At 54.6% G+C, this 14,580-nt stretch overlaps 1 protein-coding gene across 1 annotated transcript in view; it reads left to right on the top strand.

The window, feature by feature from the left end:
- SAMD11 (sterile alpha motif domain containing 11) overlaps positions 1-14,580 on the top strand; it is a gene marked incomplete at its 3' end in the record, with an annotated part of 92,272 nt that overhangs the window by 71,457 nt on the left and 6,235 nt on the right. The window contains exons 8-11 of the mRNA XM_080358810.1: positions 980-1,124; positions 7,912-8,027; positions 8,403-8,481; positions 8,681-9,384. Of these exons, the coding sequence (XP_080214936.1) occupies positions 980-1,124; positions 7,912-8,027; positions 8,403-8,481; positions 8,681-9,384 (1,044 nt within the window). The remainder of the gene's footprint in view (positions 1-979; positions 1,125-7,911; positions 8,028-8,402; positions 8,482-8,680; positions 9,385-14,580) is intronic.

Genomic DNA, 14,580 nt, shown 5'->3' with positions numbered 1-14,580 from the left:
AGAGCTGTGCTAGGCAGGTACCGACCTGCCAGTGCCAAGTGTCACCCTTTGCCCAGGTGTCCCCCCTTGCCCACGCTTGGCCCACAGCATCCCCCCAGCTCTGGGTGGCTGGTGGGGGGGTCACCATGTTTAGGAAAACAGCCCTTGGTGCTCTGCAGTGCTGCGGCCCCCCTGCTAGCCTGTACCTAGTAGTAGCGATGGGTGCTCTCTGCCAAGGGGCACGGCCCCCCGTCATCCCCTGCTTTTGGCAGCAGTGGGGAGATGCTGGGCTGGGGTTTTGGGGGGCAGATGCTGCCTTGCCGGGGGTCCAGGGCACAGAGCACTGACCCGCAGCAAACCCTGCAGCCCCCGGGAAGGCCACCTAAAACCGGCGGTGCCCAGCGAGCGGCCGGCGGAGCCGGGGCAGGTGCTGCTGCGGGTCTGCTCGGGGACCGGGAGGTACCTCCCTCTCCTTTTTGTCTCTCCCCATTCATCCATCCTTCCCTCCCTTCTTCCCTCCCTCCCTCCTTCCTTCCCTCCCTCCAACAGGAAGGCAATTAACCAGCAATCCACCCCCTCCCGTAGTTGCACAATTTCCTCCGCTGCCAAACTCCCTTGGCGGCGGAGGCGGATCCCGCTCCCAGCCCGCTCTGCCGGGTGAGTTCCCGGGGCCGCCCCGGGCAGCGGAGCCGCGGGACCGGCCGCGCTCCCTCGCCACTTGACAGCCCGTCCACAGCGGGGGGAGCGAGGAGCAGCCTGTCGCCCCAGGGGCTGCGGGGAGGGCCGGGACGGGAGCAGCCCCGGAGCAGCCCTATCGCCCGCGGGGAGCCGGGAGCAGCCCCGGAGCAGCGCTCCCACCCGGGGGCTGCGCTGCGCGGCTGCGGGCGGGGAGCCGGCGCTTCCCCCGCGGCGGAGGGCAGGCGGTGGGTGCTGCCGGGGGTCCGGGGGTGGGGTGTCGGGGCCCGTACCGGGCAGCAGCTCATCCCTTCCCTCTCCCCAGATCTCCTCCGGGCGCGGCAAGAGGTGGCGGCGGCAGCGCGCAACCCCGGCGCGATGGAAGCGCACATCCCCTCGGCCAGCAACTCTTCCAGCCAGCGGAGGAAGCAGGGCCTCCCCCAGCACAGGGACACCCACTTCCCCGAGAGGTATCGCGGGGGCAGCTCCGCAGGGGGACGGGGAAGGGCCGCGAATCACCCCCGCCCCGGGGCGGGGTTTGCTGCAGCCGCGGGGGTTCGGGGGGCTCGGGCCGGTGTGCACCCTCAGAGCCAGGGAAGGGTGTGCAGGGTGCTGTGAGGGTCCCGTCAGGGTGCGCAGATTGCATTTGCCCCGGTGATGTGTTAACGTCTCCTCGGGCGTTCACGCTCTTGGGCATTATGCAAGTGCAAAAGTGGGGGTTTGCACACGCGCCTGCCACACGTGGGGGTGTGTTTGTGCAAAGGGAGGTGATCTGTGCTCGTGCACATACGTGCTCACATCCAGCGACTGGCTGGAGGGAACCATCCCAATTCTGCCCTGGATCTCCAGAGTGGATGCTGGACTCTGACCTGTTCTTTGGCACAGAGCAAGTTAAGATGTTTCAGTTTGCGTTTTATCATATCCCCAGATAATTAGAGAGAACAAATGCTCTAGAATGGAATAGAAAGGGGAGAAATGTTATTTTTTAAGGAACAAGGAGGCACGGCTTCCCTTTCTCACGGATAGGAGTGCTGGAAAGCTGATTGCCCTCCCCCACGCCACCCCAGGAAATTCTGTCTCATTTATCTTGCTCTGTGCCATAAGCCATTCCCTCCGCAATCAAGAACTTCAGAAGGATATTAAATTAAAGCTGTATGCATTTCTGACAAGGGTAGCAGAGGCGGGAGAGGGCCTGGCAGCCATGGGGGTGCAAAGACCCTCTGAGTTACCAGACAAGCCGTGAAAGGCTTCAGTATCCAGACTTTTTTGGCTTTAATCTCGGGGTGGGGGCAGGCTGCGGGCTGCAATGTTAGTTCTATAGCAGGCGCATGTATGTGTTGGGTTCAGAGTAATTCCCCCCCCATTTACAGCCCTGCAGATCCTGTGTTTTCCCTTCTTTCTGACCAATAGGTTTGCAACATTTAGGGGCTGGGAAGACCTGGTAAACCCACAGGCTGTACTTTGGCTAACCCACCTAATAAAATCCAACCCCAGTCCATGTGGATTGTAGGCAGACCTGTGAGGAATGCAGAGATAGACGAGTTTCAGTGCAGCCAGTCATGGGGAACGTTTCTCCAGCTATGTGTGGCCTGGAGAAGTGCCAGGCCAGCCGGAGGCCTGGCCGAAAAGGCACGTACGGAAGGGTGGAGGTTTCTTGTGGGGAGGTGCTGCACTTCGGAGGGGCAGACTGAAAATGAATTAGATCTATATCAAACCCAGAGGTGCTTGCTGCTGCCGGGCAGATGTTCTAGGTAGTGGAGCTGGGCTGGGCTGGGAAGCCTTAAATCATTTAGGAAAAGAGTGTTACGTGGATGTTTAAGCAGAGGTCTGCATTGAGGGCTGGTGTTCCCCAGTGGTGGGAGGGAGAGAGCTGGCTCTGGGTGGCCTGCAGCCCTGGCCGGGCTCTCAGGTGTGATAATCCTCGCTTAGCAGAGATGGGGAGTCCTGCTGGGAAACAGGGAGCTGCAGCTATGGCCCATAGTCGTGACTGGGTAAGGCTGCTTGACGTTAGTTCACGCAATCATTATTTCTCCTGGAGGTCTGCAGCCACTTGGGTGTCACTAAGGCTCTGCTCCTGCTCAGAAACGGCCTGCTTGAAGCTCTCACATGCAGGCTGTTTCGCCAAAGCACCACAGGCATTTTGGGGTATGTTAGGGGAAACCGTGGCCACGGATTATAAAGCAGTGCGTGGGTTGATTTCTCCCTTCCATTCTCCCTGTTGCTCTTAGCCTTTGGTTTGTACTTGTCCTTATCAACAGGGTAAATTGAAGCATCCTTTATGCACCTTTATTATGAAGATACAGAAATTTTAAAAGGTTCAGGTAGGCACTGAGGAGGAGGAGGAGGAGGCAGTGGAGGAAGCTGGCTCACATACATAGGCAAACTGTAGGTAGATTTATGGCGCCTCCTTTCCCAGAAGCAGAAGTAATAACGCATGATGCAGGGGGATGTGAACTGTTTGGCGTGGTGTTAAAATTCCATTTCGAGTTCCTATCGGGAGATCTGAGGGGATCAGGTCAGCTCTCAGTGCAGCAGCTTTGTGGGCAAGAATAATTAACCACTCCAGACTTCAGCCATTGAGTTCGGCAAAGCAAGGCAGGGGGAACCCACACTGGTGTCCCAGTTCTATTTATCAGGGCAGCGCTGCTGTTTTTGCAAAGACAGGAACGCAGAGACCTTTGCCTGCTAGTGGGAACTTAGATTATATATACAGATTTCCAGTTTCTAGGTGTGAAGAGATGGGCGATGAGTCTGAGGCAGCACTTGGGAAGACAGGTATGTTCAGGCACTCGTTAACTAGTTAGCATCCGTCTTTGCTGGTCAGAAACTGGTAGGTTTAATGATGCTAAGAACAAGGCAGGCAGGTGGGTGCTGGCTCTGGAGGGGATGATACACACATGGGTGCACACAGACACTCTGAATATGGATTTTCTTGGACCAGGTTCTAAGGTCATTTTAGCGGAGTAATGGTCCCTTCACCTCTTTGCTCCAGCTTCCTTCTCTGTCAAAAAGAGTTAGTAAAACTGATGTATCTTGCCAGAAGTAGACTGAAGCTGCAGGCTTGAGAATCCATTTGGTTTCATGGTTTTTGGGTGTCCTAGATCCTTCTCTAGATTGATTCAGACTTGGATCATAAAAGCACCAGGACCTGGTGGTTTGTTTGAAAAGGCGGTTGAGTTCAGCGCTATAAAAAAAAACTTGGAAGAGGAAAGGGTACAACTAAAAGGTGTCATTGTAACTACTCCAGCCTGGAGTACTTCCCATCTCCAAAGTGCTGTGTCTCCTGCAGAAATGGCAGGTGGCTGTGCCCTGCGGAGTCTGCTGAGGCAGATATTTGGTGACAGCATTCAGCTGGCTCTGGTGCTGTCTGTGGGAGGCGTTGGGGACACAGTTTGTCTCTCAGGACCATAGACAATGATGGGGCGAAGGCAGGACGAATGCCAAGGAGCACGAAACCCTGCCTGCGTGAGATGCCACCCACATGCTGATCCGCTGGGGTCTGGGGAGGCCGAACCCTTTGGCTGGAGCGTTGTGGGAGCGGGAGCCGCAGAGTCTCACAGATGACAAACATTGTGCGCCAGCCAGAGCCTTTCTCTGTGCAAGGATGTGCCTGAAATACCCAGCAAGCATTTCTGGATTGGGTTCTTTCCATCTGCTCTTACTGCCATTTTTTCTTTCACCACCTAATTCTTTCACTTTGCATCACAGAGGTTTTCATTCTCACTCCTCCTCCTGTCTCTCTGGACACGTTCTGTCTCCTAATCTTGCCCGTCCCAGCCTCACATCCCCTTCTCCGCTCTGCATGCTGTTTCTCTGATTTTCGCATTCCTCACCAGGTCCCAGCTGGCTGAATGTTGTGCAGAACAAAGGCCAAAGAGCTTGACCCGATTTCACTAATTTGGTTTCAGCACCAGTTGGGATTTTGAGGGAGCGAGTTCCCTGGCCGCCCAAACCAGACTCCGTGTGTCCAGGCCCTAGACGGGCAGCGCCAATCTGTGTCTCCTTCTGCCTGGAAATCCCAAACACCGTTTTTAGAAAGCCCTTTCATTTTATGTATTTTCCCTTCCTGGCACAGCCAGCGTCTGCGGATGGCGAACCAGCAAGGAGCTCTGTGCTGCTCGCCTGTTACCCCAGGTTTTAAGTGTCTCTTCCTATCAGATGCAAAGCAGAAGCAAGCAGAGCTTTCATGCATTCTTTTTTTTTCCCCTCTTCCATCCGTTCTAAATTTATTTCCATGCCTTGCCGGTTTCAATCTGCATTTCCTGACCCTCTCACATCTCCAGTCACAGCCTGTGCTCCGAGCCTTCAGTTCTGAGCTTGGATCGAGTCGGGGGAGCACAGCTCTGGGCTTGGGAGGATATGATGGGGTTAAAGTGAAAGGCTTGGTTTTAACAGTATAATGTGTAACCCCATAATGACTTTAAATATTGATTATTTGAAGGCCATTAGTGCTTATTGTTAAAGAAAAGTCGATAGTTTTTAAGCCTTGTGAACCATTTGTCTCCTGTTAAAGGACATATCAAATTTAGCAGCATGCAGTGCAAATCCCCTAATACTCTGCTCACAAGCCTCCAGCTGGCATATTAGGGGGAAAAAAGAAAGGGGCCTGGGAGGAGGAATATGCAGTAACACAGAATTGCTCTCTGCAAGGTAAGGACAAGACTTACCAGATGTAATTGCCACGGGCTAAATTCACATTCTCAGACTATGGCACTGCAATTCAGCCCTTACTCTGAGAGGTGGAAGGAGGAAGGAAATAAATGTGGGGTTGAAGACTCATATGTACCTGAGAAGAGATGCAAAGGGTTTGTGTCCGGTGCACGTCTGCCCAAAAGCACAGCAGCCTTTGGTAAGGCCTCTGCGGCTTTTTACTCCGGGGACGGCAATTCATTTGGCCATACGCAGCTTCTGAATCTAGGCTACGGACTCACGGGTGCGGCAGCGCCGGGCGCGGGACCTTGGGCTGCTCCTGTTTATCTGCCCTCGCCCAGCAGCTCTGTCTGTGTGTGTTTGATGGAGATAGAGAGCTCCAGTGGTGCCGAGAGAACAACTGTGGGCTCTCCTGCCGTTCCCCGCTTCCCAACCCAAACCATCTGTGATCCCCGGCCCCGAAAGGCAGGGGAGCTGCACGGCTCCGATGAGAGGACAGAGGGAACGGACTGCGGGGTGAATTCCATAGGGATCAAAGTTAGGCCCTGTAGTGCAACATTAAAGCATAAAAATAGCCGCTGATTGACATGGGGCTGCCACCAAAGGGAGAAGCTTTTATTTCCAGTGCGCAGTCCTGATCCCCATCGAACATTATCCTTCCTGGGTGCGGGTTGTCTCTTCTTGGCTAAAATCAAGGAGCTCTCTTTGTTGTTAGTGTTTCCTTCTGAGCTCTCTGTGTGCAGCCTGCACCTGGGGCTTCTCTGCCTTATCTCTCCTACCAAATCCCCTCTTCTGCACTTAGAAAAGGCAGGGAGGGCACAGCCACCGCTCGCCTGGCCACGGAATGGTTAAAAGCAACTTGATTTCCTAAATTGCTTCTTATAAAACGAACAGCACGTCTGCCAGGCTCGTCTCCCCATGATTACAGCTAATTACGATCGAACGGACACCTCCTAGCCCCCGTCATGCCGCTTTAATTGTCCGTTATTCATCTGCAGGCTGTCCGGGGTGGCAAAGCACTTGGCAGCCCAGCGACCGAGGCCTCGGCTAATTGTGAGGCCTCGGGGATTAGGGCAGGTGATTACACACTTCATGGTGTAATTACATAAGCATCGCTTGGCTGCTGCCCCGGCTCCCAGCCGAAGGTCACGCGCTGCGTTACCTGAGATTAATTGGAGCTGCCACCGAAGTGCGAGGTGCTGGCGGAGCGGTTATACGATTAGCATTAACATTTCAACAGCGACGGATCGATCTGTGGCTCTCCTCCAGACACAGCGAGCTGTGCAATTAGTTTAGAGGAGAGCTAGGGGAGGAAGGAGGAGGAAAGGGGAGATGGAGACAGGCAGGGATGGGGAGAAGGGGAGCAGAGACAGGCGGATGGGCAAGGGCTAGGGAGGAGGAGGGATTTTGGAGGCTCAGCCCATTCTGTGCAGTGTTTTGTAGTGGTGGTTGTATAAAATCTGGATAAAACTGCGCTAGGAAGACCTAGGGAAAGGACAGGAATCTTTTCCTTGCCTATCTCATCCTCACAGAGTCCTTGTGTTGCTTTTCGTGAGCCATGGTGGAAATCCATCCCCAGCTGTGTGCGTGGGGACCCAGCTCCATGGGGTTCTCACGTTATCCCCATTACCGAAAAGGGGAGTGCGGCTGTGCCTGTGGTCGGTTTGTTGCAAAGTCACACACACCTTCTTGCTCCCTTTCTCTTGCCCTCCAGTCTCTCCTGAAGCAGATTTTACAGGGAGATATTGTAAAATGAAAATAAACGGCACAGCACTTGGCTTTGCCTCTAGATGCCCTGGTGAAGGTAATAATGTTGTAAGTGGCCATCAAAAGGAATTAAGAGATGTGCAGCCGGAAAGCAGAGATTTGCTTGCAGGCTCCCAGGGCAGATTTGACTAATGGAAGAAACCTTGGCTCTTATTCCCTTCCTGCCTTTTTTCTTTCCCCTCTTTTCCCCCGCTCCCTGCCTTGCTTGCAGGCATTGTCCTCCTCCCACCCCTCAAACCTGCCTCTTCCACCTTATTGCCACCTTACATCTGCTCTGCTCATCCTGGCCAGCATCACCCACCCCTTCTCCAGTTCTCCTTGCTCAGCCCCGCTTAGAGCTTTTCTCTCCAGAATTAAAAGTCCTCTTTGTCCCAGCTGGGACAGTGATTGTTTGCAGGGTGTGCCAGTGGTGAATTCAGATCTTCCCAGACCCACTCTTCAGCTCCTAAAATATACATAATATGGCTTTTCATTTGTCAGGTAGTTGGGATATTAACCCAAGCTTGCTAACAGGACAGGCAGATGCAGCATCTTCAGTCTTATTTGCTAGTCCTGGGCAGCCAAAACTCCTTTGAACAGCCCAGCTGAAAGGCCACAGAAGCAAACGTACCAAAGTATGTGGGACCTATGGAGTCCTGCCTGCTTTTTCTCCTTCTGGTTCTGCTTACTTTCTTTTTTCTCTCCCTTTTAAAAGTTTTGTATATGGGGCGAATAGTTATTTTTCTATCTTGGAACAGCCTCTGGTACAGAATGCGGTTCATCTGCAGAAAGGATGTTTGTTCTTCCTGAGCCAGGGAGCCTCCAGGTTTTCAACATGAATTTATTTCTTGATTTCTGCAGGGAAATATCGCACCCGCCGCCTCTGCTTTCACCCCAGAACGCACCCCATATTGCCCTGGGGCCCCACTTGAGACCTCCGTTCCTCGGGGTGCCTTCGGCTCTGTGCCAGACTCCAGGTGAGTGTGTCAGAAGCACTTGAATCGGCCGAGGGAGCGGGAGGAGCGAAGGTGCAGCCTGTGACAAACTGTCCTTGAGCCAAACAGCCCACACGCGTTCACTGTGTTTCCCTGTTACTGTGGTGCTGACTTTGCCCATGTTTTGCAGTGACAGGAGCGGGTCGCCTTGCCTGCTTGCTCTTATAATCCCCACCAGCCTCCCTGGTCCTGTGTTTCAGCAGCGGCTGCGCCGCCTTGGGAAGGAGGGAATAGATGAGCTCTAGAACAGAAAGGCAGCTCTCAGTCGCCCTTTCCTTCTCTGTTAGCCCTCTGGGGAGCTGCTCTGAGTCAATGCTGAGATTAATAACCCCATATTATTATTCTCCCTGTCCCCAGGTTATGGGTTCCTACAGCCAGCACAAGCAGAGATGTTTGCACGGCAGCAAGAGATGCTACGAAAGCAAAACCTGGCAAGGTAAAGAGCGTAGAGGGCAGCCCTGCCTGGCCTTGGGTTGGGTTTTTCCTTCTCTTTCCTAGCGGCAGGCAGAGTAATGTGAGGTGCAGCTGCACACGGGTGACACCTCTATCCTACAGGCTCTGATTCAGCGTGGCTGGGGGTTAGCAGGTCACTCTGAGCCACCCCTGACGTTCCCTCTCTGCCTTTCCCAACATAGGTTGGAGATGTCAGCTGAGATCATCCGCCAGAAGGAGCTGGAGAATCTCCACAGACAAAGGCTACTGGCTGGTGACCCCCTGAGCCTCCATCCCGGTTTGCCCCCCGACCACCCGGCCCTGCGCAACGTGCACGACATCCCCGAGGGCCACCCGCTGCGGGAGGAGCTCTCCCGGAGGAACGCCATGCTGGTGCTGCGGCACAACAACACCCCCCTGCTGTCCCTCAACCCCAGCGTCCCCAGCAGCTCCACGCCGCCCAAGGAGCAGCCCCGGCGCGGCAGTCGCAAATCGGCGCATCACCGCGCCGAGCCGCAGGGGCTGAGCGAGGCCAAGGAGCTGGCGGAGCCCCGCGCGCGGGACGGGGCGCCGGACTGTAACGAGGAGGAGATGAAGGACTCTGAGAGCGACGCGGATGTGAGCGACGAGAAGCCGGAGAGCCTGAAGGCCGAGAGCAGCAGCTCGGCCGCTGAGCTGAAGGAGTGCAAAGAGACGGGCAAAGTCTGCGAGGGAGCCAAGGAGCTGGGTGAAGCGGCTGCCGGCCAAAACGCTCCCTGCAGCTCCTCGAGCGCGGAGTCCCCCAGCCATTTGCTTGGCCCGGGCATCAACAAAAACGAGGTGAAATACCTCCCGCCAGCCTCCATCCCGCCGCCCCAGCCGCTGCCCTTCGGGTTCCCGTACACCATGAGCCCGTACTTCCATGCAGGTGAGTGCGCGGGGCTTGTCACTGAGTTACCAGCTGGAGCAGAGATGTGTTTTGCAGTGAGCTAATAGCGGGACTCTTCTCCCTTCCTGTTCTACTTGTTCTGTTATATTTTTTTTCTCTGCGGGGAGCCAAGCACCTTTTTTTAATTAGTATGAAGGACTTCATTTGCAATGGAGCAAATCAAGGGTCATAAAGAGGGTCAGCAGGGACGAAGTGAGTCCTGAGCACATGAGAAGGGACATCAAAATACGATGGACTAAGGGATCGTGCAGTTGCTTGAGCCTGCTTTGGAAGCCAGGTTTCAGGACAGGTGCCAGTAAACTATCAGGGCCTTCAGTGAGAGGCAAGAGAAATTATTTATGGCTGCAAAATGCTGCTCTACAAAGTCTTGGATGTGGAAGGGGCTTCAAACCCTGGTAGCTGCTCTGCCCAGGGGTCTCCTGTGGGCAGAGCAGGGTGGCAGCCCTGCTGGCCTAGCTAAGAGCTAAAATCTGCCTCAGCTAATTACTTGGCTGAGCAATTAGCAGGAGGCAGGACCTCCTGCCACGTGGAGGACGGAGGAAGGGGGCGCAGAGCGTGTGGGTTGCTGAAGCTGCCTGTTTTCAATGCAAAGAGCTGCGGCGGTTGTGAACGCGGCTGCCCATCGCTCATTAGAGCTGCCTTCCAACCAGGAAGGAGGAAGCGATTTTTCTGTGACAGGCAGGTGGCCAACGTGATAAATATTCCTGCTGCCTTGGGCTGCTGAGGCTGCCTCGCAGGAGCCTTTTTCTCCCGGCCATTAAAAAGGGAACGGCGCGGCTCTGCGGTGCTCGGCGCTGGCGTGCGGCTCTGCGGGGACGCCTGGCTCGGAGATGGGTTTCCTCCCTCCCTCAGCAGCGCGCGAGTTACTGTAATAGGCCATTTATTATTATCACTTTGAATTTATATCACGATTGTGTCTTGAGGCCTCGGCAAAGATCAGAGCTGTGCTTCGCTGCCTGGTTTTCAGGCGTTTCTGATTTGTGGAGCCTGCGCCAGAGCTGTAGGTCTTTCCGGAGGGCTCTTTTGCTCTTGGCTAGCTTCGCCTGTTGTCGTGGCTGTTAGTTCTGGCTGTTTGTGGGACAGCAGCTGAGTTTAGGTCCTGTTTTGCTGGGTGCTGTACAACTCTGTAGCAAAAGCTCTCCCCTGAAACAGCCTTGGGAAGACAAGGGCATCTCATTTGACGCAGCACAGCAGGCGCTGAGAGTTCGGCAGCACAATGTTGAGGGCTGGATCGATCCCAGTGCCATGGGGATCATGGGGTGATGTGTGTCACTGAAAAATGTGTTACTTTGGCCCTTGGGGAACACAGACCACCTGAAAACAGAACTGCACCCACCTCTCTGGCAGTGCCTGGTGATTTCCATAATCCTGTTTTTGCGCAAGAGCTGCTCTTTTGGCCAGGATGGTTGTACCCTGGAGGCTGGTGTTATAGAATAACCACCTTAAAAAGGTATAATAACGCGATAGGACAAAAGGAAGGGCCGGAGGAGGAGGGAAGTGGCTGGCTGAAGATGCCCCTCGAGTTTCAGGCGGTTCCTCTGGTCTTCGGGCAAGGGGAGGCTCCTCCTTTGGAGGCAGAGAGCTGTTTTCTGTCCCCACTGGGAAGAATATCGATGAGGCAGCCGGAGCTGGGTCGATTCCCTGAGCTGCCTTCTGGGGATCTGGCGGCTGCTCAATGACCTCATCTCGTCAAGGTTTCAGCAGCCTTGCTCTCCTCCTCCTCCCACCGCCCTGCGCCGGCCTCGTCCTTTGGAAAAGGTGAAGGATGGAGTGTGCAGGAGGCTAAAATCCTTCTATCGATCCGTAGTCTGGAGAGCAATTAACACAAGCCTTGCAGTGCCGCTGCGTGACCCGAGCCCTCTCCGGCGTGCGTGGGGGAGAGTGGTAGCAAAACTGATTAAACCCATAGGAGTGTAAACCCTTCTTAGTGGGTTTGCTTTGTGCACTGGCCTCCCTCTTGGCTCCTGGATTGTCTCCTGTGATGCCAGGAGAGAAAACTCTTGTCTCTCCCATTGCAGCCTGGGTTTGCAGAAGAGGTTTCTCTTACTGGGTTGCTCTCCCTGACCCTTTCAGCCTTTGGTTTCTCCTCTGAAGCAGCTGGACATCAGGAGGAGGGAAGGAAATTATAAATGGATTGTGGGCACGGGTGGTGAGGGCTTTTATGTGGACACCTGTCTACAAGACACTGGCTTGGGACGATGGATTCTTTTCAGTCCCTCCACGCTGGGCCCCATCTGGTGAAATGCTCCGTAATCCATTACCAGCCTCTTGGACCATCATTTATCATAGAGCAAGACAGAGGAGGCCTGGCAGGGAATAGACGCTGCCCTTTATGCATCCTCGCAGTCCAGCAGGACCCAGTGACATGTCATTATTATAATAGAAGGTGCGTCCCTTCCAGCCACTTGGCATCTATTTGTTATCATTCCCCAAACTGCCAGAGCAGCAGTGAGGGGGTGCAGCCGCGCAGGGATGGAGCAGACGGTGCTGTATCTTCCCGAGGAGGGATGGGAGGAAGGACGCGAGCTCTTCTGCTCCAGAGACTTCAAAATCACATAGGCCAGTGACTGGATGCGGTGTGCCGAGGGGTGGTCCTGTACTTCTTGCAGGTGATGCACTGCGGGACCGCTGTGATCAGCTGCTCCATCCTGCAGGAGTCCTACCTGGGGTTGTTTGCGCATCTGGTGACTTCAGACAGGGGACAGGGCTGAGCTGGGTGCAGAAGGGCAGGGGGACACCTGAACATCACCCGGACTCCAGGAGTGCTGAGCACACAGAATGGTAACTGAGTCTTTGTTGCTCGGAGGACTGAGCATGTCCACGGTCACCGTGAGATTTTGGGCTTTTCTGCAGAGAACGGGTGTTTTGCCACTAACGTCAGTGGAAATAGGTTTCCACCCTCTAGCTTTTAAGTTCTGTGACACAGAAATTGCTAATAGGCCAGAACCCAGAGTATTGGTATTTACCTTTTCCCCTCCCAAGAATATTTCCACCAGTCAGGCCTCCTTTCCCTGGTGTAAATGGGAAAACAAACTCTCAGAGATAAATATTTTGGCCGTATTGTATTTCTCTCTGTGTGGGCACATGGAAAATATTTCTTGTTCCCATAGTGTGGGGCCCGTCTTGCCCTCGCTCTTGGACCCAGCAGGTTTACTGTGTGCGTCTCGACCTCTCCCATCCTTTCTTCTGGGGGCACGAAGAGACAATGGGAAGAAAACCCACAAGAGGAGAAGGGCTTTGGTAGGAGCAGCAGTTTCCAGCCCAGCTCGGGGGCGATGTGCAGCCCTGCAGCCGATCCACTCGGTGAGCTTCCAGCATTGCAGACCCCTGTGCTGGAGAGGGGCTGTAGTGAAGCCCAGTGCTTTTCCCTGTATCCCTGCCAGCTGTGAACGCAACATCTGGGCTAAATCTCTGCCCACGCTGGTGGGGACCTGGCGAGTGTGACCGGGGGGATGGATCAGCCTGAGGTTAAAGCCGAGGATGGGGCTGGCTGGTGAGTGCAGAATTCATTCCCGAGCGCTGTGTTGCTGCAATTCAATCCTTGGCTGGCTTTTGGAATAAGGAAGTGCCTAATTTTAAAGCAGTTGGCTGTTACGGGCAGATCCCCTCGGAGATGCTCGCTCTGGCTGCAGATGGAGGTGTCTCGCCTCAGCATTGACTGTGCCTGGAATAATTGAGCTCAGTTTCACTTCTCCTATTTACCAAGCTCCAGCCGCGCATCCAAAAAGGAGAAAGAACGTTACCCCCCACCCCGAGGAAGCAAAACCCTGCCCTCAAATGGCAAAAAAGGAAATAAAAGCCCTCAGCCATTTGAAGCGTTTTGTGAATTTTAACATAAGCAGCTGTGAGTTTGTCTCCTGGAAAATGGAATGCGGTAGGAATGAGAATGAGGGCTCGTGTCCATCTGTCTGTCTGGTGGCTGGGGGTGGCGAGGGGAAGGGAAGCGGCTCTTTGGCAACGGCCTCGGCCTCCGGTGCCGGTGGGCGCCCGGCTCGCCAGGGAGCTGCTCGTTTTCACCCTTAGCGGGCGCACAAAAGTATCTGAAGCTTTATGGGGGGCCAGGAGCCCCCAGGCTCAGCACATCAGGGCCGGGCAGAGCCGGCCCGGAGCATTGAGCAAACCTGGAGCGAAGAGGGACTGTCACTGCACCCAGGAGCCATCTGATAGAGACCGAGGGTGTGAAGGGTCTGGTGGGTGCCCATGGACTCTTCTCCTTCTGGGGGCCAATGGCTGGTCCTCTCTGCACAGGAGGTTGGTCCATGTGTTCTTGCTGCAGGAGATGCACATGGAGGAGATGTACATTGAGGAGGTGCACGTGGAGATGCACGTTGAGGAGGTGCACGTTGAGGAGGTGAACATGGGGGTGCACGTTGAGGAGGTGCACATGGAGATGCACATGTTGATGCCCAGGGACGTGTCGGTGCTGTGAGCGTGGGCTGCAGCCAGCTCCAGCGGTGGAGCAGCCGCAGGATCCATGCGCAGGGTGGGAAGCGGGAAGCTGGAGCGGAAACATGGTGGAAATGATGACGCAGCGTCTGAGCGCTGCTCCTGCAGACCGCTGTTGTTCTAAAAGCATCCTATTGGCATGATAACTTCCTCTGTCAATCCCGTCCTTTTCCTGTTAGTTTGGGCTGTGCTAGTGGCTTTCCCAGTCAACTCAACATGCAGTTTTGCTGTTGACTCTGTCTGCGCCTTTGCCCCTGACCTGGCGTGTTCCCCCAGGTTCTCTGGGCTCGTGCTCCCCACCGTTGTTCTGTTGCGTCCCACGTTACCTTGTCGGTACTTGCAGGAGCAAAGGAGTCGCAGCAAGAGGTTACATCCAGGTGTGGATCAGGGAAGAACCTTAAGCCTACGGAACAGAGAGTTCTGTCATGGTAGACCCCTGGGGGAAATACTTTCTTTCTGATAATTTGTTGCTTTGTGCCCTGAAGCATAACAGTTTATACCCCTCATACACTCCTTCTCTACGCGCTATAATCACGGATGTTCACATCCCTATGGATGTTCTCTTGGTCTCAGTGACATCCTGCAGCAGGAGTTCCACAGGTTTACAGTCCCTTTCTTTTCCAAACTGGTGTTTTCTGGAACCAGGTTTCTTCATTTCTTGTTTCTGTATTTTTCTTTGCACACTATGCTCGGTACAGGTCACCTGGCTGGCGTTTCTCTTGCCATTCC

The sequence above is a fragment of the Nesoenas mayeri genome, assembly GCF_963082525.1.
Source record: "Nesoenas mayeri genome assembly, chromosome: 24".
NCBI lineage: Eukaryota > Metazoa > Chordata > Aves > Columbiformes > Columbidae > Nesoenas > Nesoenas mayeri.
Note: the sequence above shows the minus strand (reverse complement) of the source record. Positions and strands in the feature narration are given on the sequence as shown.